Raw genomic sequence first — 13,029 nt, 5'->3', positions numbered from 1 at the left:
GTGTTGATAAAAAATAAAAACGTTGTGATAATCACGTATATTTAATCGTTAAAATTTAATAATATTTTGTTTTTTTTTTTATTTCTTATTTTTCGATACATCTTTGACAAATATATAAATATATATAAATAATTCATTCTTGATAATATATCATTCGTTTTAAAATTGTCTCTTAATTGCTCTTTCTTAAAGAAAAAATAAATTTTATTCCTATTTATTATTTTTCTTTATTTCGATCTTTTCATTCTTTTCGTCTTTCTCCTCCTTTTCATTTATAATTATCTTTGATTACGCTTCGACACGTTTCTGCTGTTACGTGTTCGACGTTTGACACCTTTCCGAACTATTGAAAATTGCAGTGACCACGGGCGCATTCCCTGTACCCGAAAGCAAGTCTGTAAGAGAGATATAATCCTCTCTGTCCTTTCTATTCTCCGCCAATGTTTCCTTAAAAATTCGAGTCCAGCCTGGAGAACAACACACCTCCCGAATCGAAGAGAATAGTCTCCTGAATGAAAACACTCTGGATTTGAAAGAAAAATCTCTCCCCATCGGGTAAAAAACACCGAGGATCATTCTCTCATAGTAAATTGAGAAAGTTGTTCGTTGCGAAAAAATTCGAGTCGAAAAACGAGTCTCGAATTTCGTACGGTATGGAAGAAGTAGTGTTTCAACTTAGCCACAGATTCTCTAGGATAAAATTGTAGTTATCAGATATTTATGTTACTCGAGAGTACTTGGTTATTATGATTATTTATATTATTATATCAATGAATTATTATTATTCTTTATTATTATTAATCGTATTTTTTATCGTTATTAATCGTTTTTTATCATTATTATTATTATTTTTTTTTAATAACATTTAATTATTTCTAAATATTAATAAATAAATATCTAATTTAATAAGTTTCATAATTCGATAGGAACGAATAAGTTGTGCCATCTCTATGTACGTCGAGGAATCAGTCGATTTAATAATATCGGAATAGATGGCTCTGATCGTTTATTCCAGTTGATCGATCGTTTATCAACATTTTTTTTTTCCGATTATCTATTTTAAATTAAATATTAAAATTAAATATTAATTAGTTTAATTAATTATTCGTTTCAATTAATATCATCTATGCATTCTAAATGGTTCGGTTATGTTGGAATAAGACGCCGGCGAAGGATAGACAGGAAAGATTATATCAGGTTTGTTATCGACTTTTGTTCCCAGTTACAGAAAATGGACCGGCGAGATATTCGTTCAATGTTCGAAAAGATATCGGGTATCGAATATGAAGTGAGCGCTAACAGGAGAAATGTGTCGGCGTATAATTAAAATATAAGCAACAAAGAGAAAGAGGAAAGAATAAAAGAAATAAAGAAAAATAAATAGGAATAAATTTATTTTTTCTAATTAAAGGAAATTAAGAAATATAATTCTGAAATGGAAAGTATATTATTGAAAATTATTTATATTTTATATATATATTTATATGTTAGTCGAAAACTTAACATAGTCCCATAACACCGTTCGTTAATACCTCTTGTATTTTTTTTTATCAAGATATCCCTAACTTAAAAAACCTACTTCTAGAAATTAATTAATCAAGAATTGGATTAATTGAAATTAATTGAATGGTTCGAGTAATTACAAATAATGATAATTAACGAATATAAATAATATAAAATTAAACTATTAAAACATATTAATAAAAATAATTAAAATAATCGTAATAATTAACATGTATAAATTAAATTAATTATATTAACTACATTAATTAACGTTCATGAATTAAATTATTAATTAAACTAATCGAATCGAATTGATTAAAATTAAATTAATTAAATTAATTAGATCGATAGCATAAATTAATGAAAATATTAAGTCTGGATATTTCTTTTCAGAGCACACTTAGCGTCTAAAATCGGATCGTGCTCTCTTTTGCGACAAGTATTAATTCAATGGCGCGAAAAATATCGAGTTTCGACGATAAAAAGATATCGTTGATGCGCGATCAAAGAAGTGAACAAAGAGAAAGAATTGAAGTAATTTTAAAACGATGATTTATTATTCATAATTATTTATGAATAATTATATATTACTTCGTATCATTTATATATTGATCGAATGTGTATATGTATGTATATACATATAACGTTCTTATGTGTAGAATAAAAATACATTTCGAAGAATGATGTTTTCCACTTGCAATCATCTTACAAAATCATATACATCGCTATTATATTCGGAGATACAGCGTTTTAAAGATTTTATGATTTCAAAAATTATATCTTTTTTATATCATAGCTTTAAATTCATCTATGAATGCGCATGCGTGTATATGCATGTGTATGATATATAATTAATCGAAACGGATATGCATGTATATATATATATATATATATATATATATATATGCATATCGATCGAATATGGATACGTTTTTCTTTATATATATATTTAATCGATATATATAAAAAGTAAACAAAAACACATTTAATTGATATACATATACATTCAACAACGATATACAAGGTATTAATATTATATACACATATATACATTCATATCATGTATTCAATCAATAGATTGGAATGTATCGTTTAAAGAAGAAAAATTTTTTCAATTTTTATAATAATCTAAATTTTGTATTTTCGAAGATACTTATAATGTAAACAATTTTGTGAGATGGACGCAACCGGGAAACATCACTTTTTGAACCGCATTTCAATCATTACTATATATATACTATATATATATATATATATATATACTATATATAATAAATATATAATATATAATAAAAATGCTATCTGTATATATACATTCGATCGATATATAAATATATATAAATAAATAATTATCGATAATACATCATTACTTTAAAATCTGTCAATGTTTCTATTTATTCTTTTTTCTTCATGCTCACTTCTTTGCGCGCTAACTCTTTTCCAATTTACCGTTCGGCGCTCGACGCTAGATACTTGATATCTTCCGCACCATTAAGCTAATATCTTGCTGCGAAAGTAACCACAATCATATTTTAAACGTTAAGCATGCTTCAAAAATAAAAAATCGATTCACTTACTTTCATTCATAGCCGTAATTGAATTAATTTGTGTGCATTAAGTATCCAATTAACTTAATTATTTTTTCATTTATTATTCTTAATTATTTTAACATATTCGTTTCCATCAATTTAATTATTTTGAATTTCTCTCTTTCAAGTCATTTCAATTAGTTCGAATTATTCGTCATATTTATATAATATATTTATTTTAATCAATTCGTCTCGATTAATTTAATTATTTTAATTCGCATAATTAATTTAATTCATACTTAATCATTCTATCGATTTATTTACTCGAATTATTCATTTTAATTAATTTAATTAGTTTGATTTAAATATCTTTATCCAGTAAGTATATGTTTATAAAAAAAATACTCCGAGACTGCTATTTTTCGGATCTGAATTAGATTTTTATTATTTTAATTAATTATTTTAATTATATCAATTCATCTTTCATAATAATCAAATTAGTTTAATTTATACGCATCAATTACTTGATTAACCCTATTCGATTAATCATATATATATCCAATTAATTAAATTAATTAAATTATTAAGAATTAAATTAATTACTTCCTGAAATTGAATTAAATTAATAATATAAATAACTAATAATATAAACTAAATAATATTTAATTTAAAACTTTCTAATTTAAGATACATAATTTGAAAAAATTATCGATTGGAATCATTTATCTTAATCTTATCTTATTTTACATATCGATCAATTGTCGATACTCGTACAAATGGCGTCACTTGTTCTTTTTCTTTCGATTAAGTTTTCGACATTTTTATAGATGGTGTTATTTGTTCTATTTAATATATTATTTGTTAATATTTCGATATTCGTATGTGTGCCTGCGCGCCTGTGTGTATTATATATTGTATGTTATATATAATGTATGTGTATTGTTTTGTATATATATATATATATATATATATATATATATGTTTATCGATCATATACAATGTATTTCTTGTATGATATATGATGTCGCGTGTATATATATATATGTTTTGAGTGTATATATATATGTTGTTCTTGTATGTGTGTATATATCAAATAAATTAATTAACATCTAATTTAAAATGCTTTGATTTAAAATACGTAATGAAAAGAATTATCGATATTACTGTTTTCATATATAAATTAGTTCTTTGATATTACAATGATGTCATTTGTTCGATTTATTACATAATTTTAAAATACTCTGATAAAACCGATTATTAATTAATATATTGATGTATATTAATTAATATACAGATAACTTATTTGATCTATTATAAAATTTGTGAATGCTTCAATATTTTGCTTGAATGTTTATATATATATTGTTATATGTATATGTGTGTATATGTATATATATGTTGAATTATTTAAATTATTAAGAATAAAAATCCTTTAAAATTATATTACTAATACTTAATTTAAAATGTCGATGTAAAAAAAATCGATGTAAAAATTATCGATCAGAATCATTCATATCGATTAATTCCTCGATGCCTCGATATATAATGCCACTTATTCCTTTGTTTCAATTAATTTTTCGACATTTTTGCAGTCACAAGTTCATTTTTTCAAATAAGAAGCTTTAGGATTATCTACGTATATACAGATGGCGTTCATTTACTATGTAATTTGTGAATCAGTTCAGATGAATATATATCGTTAGTTGTGTATATATATATATATATATTTAAAAAGATTCATTCGGATTATGTATACATAATATACAATAATATACATAATATATATAAATATTATTAAATATGGAAACATATATATATATATTCAAACAAATAAAATAAAAATATTTTTAAAAAAATATATAAATTATTTATATATATATATATATATATATATATATATATATATATATATGAACAAACATTTTTATAATATTATATATTATTAAAAATCTAAAAAAATTTATTTATTTAAATAAGATTAATCTATCATCTAGATTAATATATCAATTAGTGTAAATTATTTTCCTCAATATAATATTTATTAATAAATATATATTATAAATTTTTAATGTAAAAAATAAAAATCACTAAATACACTAGTGACTTTTGTTAAATGTCGAAATTTCACTTATGTTTACGATATCGTTTGTATTAAATCGAATCGTTTAGCTATTTCTAGCAAAGTTTAATATTGAATGAAGAATATCTTTAGCGATTGATAAAAGAATAAAATTAATAACATATATTCTTTTATAAAGAATGATAGAGAAATAATTATCAAAAAGTAAGAAACGTAACGATATAAAACGAAAAATAAGCGTGTGATTCATTTAACCTCTAAATAACTTTCGACAACGACGAAAATAATTTATACATAATAATCGAATGGTATTTATTAAAATATTTATTTATTTCGAACGATCAATATTTTTTTTTATTTTTAATGTCAAATTTTAAACTTTCAACGTTATGATCGTTAAGGTTACGTATTATTTATTCGTAGTGATGTTAAATTTGTTTGTATTTTTAAATATATTATTGATATATTAATATGATTTACGAAAGGTAAATTCATAAAAATCATATTAAAAAATAAATAAACATGACGGCAGCGATTAAAACGTTATGGAAACAAGCATTAAATACGTTCGAAGAACGAAGTAATGTAGGATTTAAACTTTGTCAAAAAAATTTTGACAAATTGCGGTATTTAATGAACAAAATTACGGCCGAAGATGTAAATCTGAATAAACAAATCCTTGATTTTATTCAAGTGCAACATGCACCGATGTGGGTAATCGATATATTTGAAAACAAAGATTTTGCTATTTCAATTTTTATATTAAAACACGGATTTACGATGCCGATTCACGATCATCCTGGAATGTATGGATTTTTAAAGGTTTGTAATGTCATAATTGTTATAATTTTTTAAAATATATATAAAATTAATGTTTTTTTATTTTCTTTTAAAATATAGGTAATCAGTGGTGTGGTTCAAGTAAATAATTATACTTTAAAAGCGAACGAGGATCGTACGATTAGATTAAATGAAGAAGTTGTGGCATTTGGACATAAGCCGATATCTTTACATAGTAATTCACCTGCTTGTACTCTTACACCGAGAGATAAAAATTTGCATGAAATTACATGTATCGAAGGACCTGCTGCATTTTTGGATATACTTAGTCCACCATATGATGTGGATGAATCTGGAAAAGGTCCAAGACCATGTACATTTTTCAAAACTGTTGGTAGTTCCGAATTATGTACGGATTCACCAGATATAGTCGAAGAAGTTAAATTGATGGTAATCGAAGGTCCACCGGATTTTTATTCTGGAAGTCTTAAATATACAGGACCACCTTTAATGTGACCTCAAGTACCGAGAAATATTTTTTGTTCTATTTGTTAAGAAATTTTGCATTTTATTGTATTAATTTACGACTGCGATTGTATTATAAATTTTTAAGAATGTTCAATTTTAATTGAATATATATGATGTTTATCTCTTGTATTTTTTTGCGGATATATAAATATATAAATACGTACATATTATTTAAATGAATTTCATATAAATAGATATGAAAATTCTATATTTTATAATATTGGTTTATTTTTATTTATTATTAACTTTAAATTGAAATTAAAAATAATTTCTAAAGAATTTGATTTTTGTGTACAAAAAAGTTATCTGTACAAAATCATAAATGTGAGATACATTAATGCTTGCAAGAGCATCTGCTATCGACTATATCTACTATCTAATTTTATAATATTATAATCGTTGTAATATGTTTGTGTCGATTCTTATTGTATTAACTTTCATATTCTTATGTTTTCTCCTATGTTCGCTCGAATTTTTGAAATATCTATTCGCAATGATATCTCCTAAGATATCTAATAAGATTCTTTGCGGACGCTCCCGTGAGCATTATTGTAATTATATAATTACGTTTACTATTTTGTCGATATATAAAGATGTAAACGAAAAATGTATTATATACTATTGCACTTTATACGTAATGAGTGATAAAAAAAAAACGTATAATAGTTATAAATAAAAACGAAAATTTTATTTGTATAAAAAATGTGATATTTATTTATATCGCATATTTAAAAAATAAATTCATCGTTTCTGTTATAAAAAAAATATATGTTACATTTTGGTATATGATTAATAGTTGTTTTATCAATATTATCAAATTGTTTTTTCAAAAATTAACATTTCTGAAATATACACGGAGTTGTATAACATTTCAGTTTTTTTGGCGAAACCTCGTCGATATTTATGAGTAACGATAAAAAAGAAATATTACATAAACAAAGAAATATTACATATAGAGATTCATAATTATAAATACTTTATTAAAAAATTATAATAAAAATATAAAATGACGATGAATTAATTTTTTGTTTCGTATATAGAAATTATCGATATCTATTATTTATAAAAGCTTACATAAATATTATTTTTTATATTTGTTAAAAAATATATTTTTATATCGAAAAAAAAAACTAATTCATTATCGTTTTGTATTTTTGTTTTAATTTTTTAATTAAATATTTATATAATTTTATATTATTTTTATTTATAGTATTCGCAATATATATATATGTATTTGCAAAGTTTTACTGAAAAAATCTGGGACACTTTGTATATTGTACTTGTGATATAATTTTTCTATAAAAATATATATAAATGTATCTCGTATGATCTTTTCTTAAAATATTTTCAGTTTTTATTTTATGTATTTGTTATATATTTATTATATTTTATTAATATTAATAATTTTCTTTTTAATTAAATTTAAATTTAAGTATTAATTATTTAATTATAACATTTAAAAAATTATAAACGATGAATTGATATATATCGATTTTAATATATAAGGTGTCCTAGAAATTAACCGATAAAGTTTAATTGATTCTTGAAATGATTTTACGTAATTTTTTTCTTTACCAAAATTTTTGTTTCGGCTTTATTAATAAATTACAAAAAACAATTGTTGATCGTAGAAAGCATAGTTATCGTGCCGCGATGGTAGCATTAACTGTATACTATAACGAGTCGTCGGATTGAAACGAACGAGTTGAGCTAATTAATTTATTCATTTTTTATTTTCGTTCGATAATTATTTGGCACATTTGCTTCGATTTTAAATTACTATGATATACTTTAAATTATTAACATACTTTCTTATTTAGATATAAAAACGTAATTTAAATTGATATTTACTAGAATTTCTTATATTTACAGCGAATAAAACATTTACATAAAATAAGGTTTTATTTCAAAACTTTTTTATTTGACATATATTAATATATAATTCGATATCCTAATTCAAAACTTATCTATAATAGAAATAAATTTCTTTTCTAAAGATTGTATTCCTTTTTACATTAATAGTAAAAATGTGAATAATTGCTAAAAACATCTTGTCTATTTTTATCGATGCACGGAAAACTTGTGCCGTGTTTAGTTCGTAAAAAATACAATTTTTGTTGTTAATGAACTATAGATTTACGATGAATGACATTTTTTCTTCGTATACTTGTTTCGAATAAAGAAAATTTGAATCAAATTAAGAATATCGACGTATCTTAATTCTTATTTATTATATGAGAAAAGATAAATGGACGTTGTTATTGTATTTTTTAAATAATTAAACTTTTCTAATAATTAAATTTGAAAGATAAACATTTCCTTATTTTTCGATCGAATATTTCTCTTCGAACAAATAATAATTTGTTAATTATATTTATATAAATAATTAATATAATTTTCGATTATTATGTATGTGTAGCATGCGCACATGCATCGAGTAATATAGATGTATAAATTTATGTAATTATTGTTAGACCTGATTAAAGTACCCATAAACTTATATTGTTACATAAAAGTAATACACTGGACATTGTTTTTATGATAAAAGTACGCTATGATGTTTAGTTTTTCTAAACTGAAATATATTGTTTTATTATTAGGATATTCTTTAAGAATATTTTGAATGTTTTAATTTAACTTGTCTGATTGGTTTCAGAATTTTGTTGTCTTCTATATAATGCAACATTATTTTCTGTATAATCCATTATACGACGTTGACATTGTCTTACATATTGTTGCTGTTTATGATAAATCTTGAATGCACCTTTTATTACTATAAATGCTATACCTCCCTGTAAAAATAAATTAATTTTCTAATCTAAAATTTAATATAATTATTTAACTGATATAATAGATATATTTAGTACATACAAATAATGTTCTCTGAAAGTTAGAATGTATACTTTCAAAAAATATTTTCCCACATATGCTAGCGATACTAGGTAATAGAAGTGCACCACAAAGAATACGAGTTGCTGATATTGGATCGCTCATAGGTGGTACATCTTCGGATTGTGCTCTATCGTCGGAATAACTAAAATAGCATCGTTATGTAAAACGTATAATTTTTTTTAAATTTCCATATAAATTTTTATACATACCTACTGGGCAAGAAATGCCTCAAAATAGGAACCTTACATGCGTGTCTTCTTAAGAGACTAAGTGCAAGATCTTCCCATCTTAGCATTTTTCCCAAAATTAATATTATTGGAATAGTTGGCAGACCAACTAGTAATACCAAAGGATCAGCTTGTTCCATCATAGCTAAACCATCTTTATGACCGACTACTTGCATTACAGTTACTGCACCATATGTTACAGCTGTCCAGTATATAGATGCGGCAAGTATACTAGCTGCGATAAATGGACAAATCCGGAAAATTACTCCATCGATAGTATCCAATACGACTACTAACGGTCCTGTAATAATATATATATATATATATGGAATAAAAAATTTAAATTGTAAAAAAAATATTTTTACAGAAGATTATATAATTATGAAGAAATATATTATGATTTAAAGTTTTATTATAATTGAATGCATGAAAATCGTATGATGATATATATTTTTAATCAAGCATTAATCGAAATAAGTATATACTTTTAAAAAATATCTTGATACAAAAAAATTATTGAAAAGTTTTTATATATATTTATAAAAGAATTTATATTGAAAAGTCTAATTTAAGAAATATTTTAATTGAATTTTGTAAAATATATATGAAAAACATGAACAAGTAAATATTATTTCATGTTTTTTATATTTCATATAATAAACTTTATAAATTTCAAATTATTTCTTAAACTAATGATAGCTTAAAGCATCTTTATAAAAAATAACGACCTATAGAAAAACTATTATCATATAAGTTTTCTTTATATCGAACAATTGTAAGAACATTTTTTTATAATTTCAATTTTTCTAATGTTCTTTTTTATAGATATATCTATATGATAATATATATAATAATATAATATAAAATAAATAAATATATATATATATATATATATATATATATACATATATTTACAATGATATAATATAGTAACTATAATTACATATAAAAAACCAAACAATACTTAAATATATATAAATAATTGCTAACCCATATTTGGATATACGATAATATATTCGGTATTACACTGTGGACATGCTACATGTGCACCTGCGCGTCCTTTTTGTTTTTCATCGACCCATCTTTGAATACATCCTTGATGGACCCATTTTGTTGTACCACGACAATGACATGGTTTTACCCATGAAGCAGTTGCATCATCTTCATCCGTTGCAAAACATACCCAACAATATCTTTTACTATATATTAAAAAAATATTTTATTAAAAAATATATGTCGAAATGTTACCTGTTATATAAAAATATAATTTATATTAATATACATACTCATCTTCTGTATTTATTACTGGTGCATTAACATCTGGTTGATTTAGAGAAGATGCCCCATCGATCGCATCATTTGGTTGTGCTTTGTTTATAGATTCTGATAATACGATAGGTAATGGTTCCTCATCTGATACAATTGCTGGAGGTTGAACATCAGATATGTCTTTAATCAAGAATATTAATCAATAACTTTTAATAAATAATACTATTATATTAATATTAATATATAGATATTAATTATATTAATATAATATATGAATAATTTTTTCTAAAATTATTATTTAATTATATACAAATTATAAATATTAACTTATCAGTTTTTGTTATATATATCTATAAATATACATCATTATATATATTTTTATTTATATATATTGTAATATTTAAGAAAATATTTAAAGAAATTATATACATACGTTTAATAAAAAAGCAATTATTATTATATATATAATTAATCAATTTCTTAATTTATTACCACCACTATTTGATTCGTTAATTTGTCTTTCTGATCTTAGATTTGTGCTAAGTCTTCTCAATGTTTCTTCTATACTTGGAAGACGACCGATAGTAGGCCTTGTGATACTAGATTCTATGCGTACTATTCTACCGGGTGAATCGAGTCCGTATGAAATATGTGGTAAATTGTTATCTGACATTTTGTCTCAATAAAATAAGATTTTCAATATTGCATCGCTATGTTATACCTAAAAAAACAAATGTCAATGTTTATAAAAAAAATAAAACATATCAATTTATTCGATAACTTAAACATATATTAATATATAATAATATTTATAACATAAATGTACATATATATATATAGATTAATTATTAATAATTAATAATTACATCACTGGTACAACTTGCAATAAATTTTGAAGGATATTGCATAATATATATACATATATATATATATGTATGTATATATATATATATACACTATTTTATCATACATTAAAATTGTTTTTGATTTAATTACCTTTTCAGATTTTTTTTATATAATATATTATTCATTCCTATTTTTATAGTAAAATGATAATAATAAATTTCAAAAATATATCGAAAAAGTATATCTAAATATTTTTTTTTATTATGTTGAATAACATTGATATTATTTGATTAAAATACAATGTTAACGTATTGCAAGACCATTTTGTTAACTACTGACACGTCGTAATGAAGTTAATCGTTCACTGGTTAATACACATCGTTATAAATTAGAAAATATATCGTAACAAACTTTATCGAAGAAATGTTTTTAAGTAAACATAGGTTGTACAAGTGGAAATTGACATGTAAAATTATATATAATATCGTATGATAATAATATAAATACGTTTGAAATCAAAAGTAATAATCTACCTGAAGCAACATTCATAAACAATTCAATGTTACATATTTACAACGAAGCGATAAGATTATAAACATTTTCTCAAAGTACGATATAAAATAAATGTAACATAGTGAAAGTAATTTAGTTACATAGCAATTTTTCTTAATATTTTGTGATTCTACTACAAAAATGCATACTAGTCGAAATTCACTTTGCAAACGGTTTTATTTCGTTTTTCACTCTTATTGGCACTGAATAAAAGTTACATGAAATCGCTGCTTATAGTGACGGTGAATATTAATGTGAAAATTCGCCAATAAAATAAGCTGTCAAACTTCATATTGATATTAAATATTTTTTATAATATATATAATAATTTTCCAATTTATTTATTGACATTTTGATTAAAATAAATATTTATAATTATTTTATATTTTAAATAAGTATTTATTAATTTTATTTTTTTTTTAAATTTGTGATTTATATTATTTGATTTTTATTTCCAATTTTTCAGCGCCATCTTCAAATATTTATCGTTATAAATTTATTATATAATTTAAATATTCCATGACAAATTATTTATATCATAAAAATTGTTTTAATTTATCGGTATTTAATCATAATATTTTCATTATTTTTGTATGTAATATAATTATAATTATTTTCGTTAAAATATAATTTTAAAAACTAAGAACAAGTAATAATTTTACTTATCTTACAATTACGAATTAACTATTTAATTGCTATTTAAAAAATAAAATTAATTAAAATAATTTAAAATTCATTAATAATAAATTACACGAAATGAATTGTATATTGAAATTACTATGTATTTCTTGAGATCTTTTTGAGAAAAAATTTCGGCGAAAAT

At 22.4% G+C, this 13,029-nt stretch overlaps 2 protein-coding genes across 5 annotated transcripts; one reads left to right on the top strand and one right to left on the bottom strand.

Moving 5' to 3' along the window:
- Positions 1-5,161: 5,161 nt before the first annotated feature.
- On the top strand, positions 5,162-7,123 carry LOC724666 (2-aminoethanethiol dioxygenase). 2 transcript variants are annotated; one of them, XM_006571762.3, is made up of 3 exons: positions 5,162-5,420; positions 5,598-5,934; positions 6,013-7,123. In XM_006571762.3, exons 2-3 carry the CDS (start codon positions 5,635-5,637, stop codon positions 6,406-6,408), a joined length of 696 nt encoding a protein of 231 aa, XP_006571825.1. In that variant the 5' UTR covers positions 5,162-5,420; positions 5,598-5,634; the 3' UTR covers positions 6,409-7,123. The 2 variants fall into 2 exon arrangements, with proteins under 2 accessions (XP_006571825.1, XP_001120557.1); XM_001120557.5 differs by having other exon boundaries at positions 5,536-5,934.
- Positions 7,124-7,982: 859 nt separating this feature from the next.
- LOC552063 (E3 ubiquitin-protein ligase MARCH5) lies at positions 7,983-12,442 on the bottom strand. 3 transcript variants are annotated; one of them, XM_026441244.1, is made up of 8 exons: positions 12,188-12,442; positions 11,805-11,841; positions 11,301-11,529; positions 10,826-10,988; positions 10,530-10,738; positions 9,522-9,840; positions 9,292-9,454; positions 7,983-9,212 (listed from the first exon to the last, which is right to left on the bottom strand). In XM_026441244.1, exons 3-8 carry the CDS (start codon positions 11,479-11,481, stop codon positions 9,054-9,056), a joined length of 1,194 nt encoding a protein of 397 aa, XP_026297029.1. In that variant the 5' UTR covers positions 11,482-11,529; positions 11,805-11,841; positions 12,188-12,442; the 3' UTR covers positions 7,983-9,053. The 3 variants fall into 3 exon arrangements, with proteins under 3 accessions (XP_026297029.1, XP_026297030.1, XP_006571821.1); XM_026441245.1 differs by lacking the exon at positions 11,805-11,841 and having other exon boundaries at positions 10,826-10,964; positions 12,188-12,424; XM_006571758.3 differs by lacking the exon at positions 11,805-11,841 and having other exon boundaries at positions 12,188-12,422.
- Between the last annotated feature and the right edge of the window lie 587 nt (positions 12,443-13,029).

Source organism: Apis mellifera, linkage group LG6 (genome assembly GCF_003254395.2).
Source record: "Apis mellifera strain DH4 linkage group LG6, Amel_HAv3.1, whole genome shotgun sequence".
Lineage (NCBI taxonomy): Eukaryota > Metazoa > Arthropoda > Insecta > Hymenoptera > Apidae > Apis > Apis mellifera.
The sequence above is the reverse complement of the archived record's forward strand: the minus strand, read 5'-3'. Positions and strand labels throughout refer to the sequence as shown.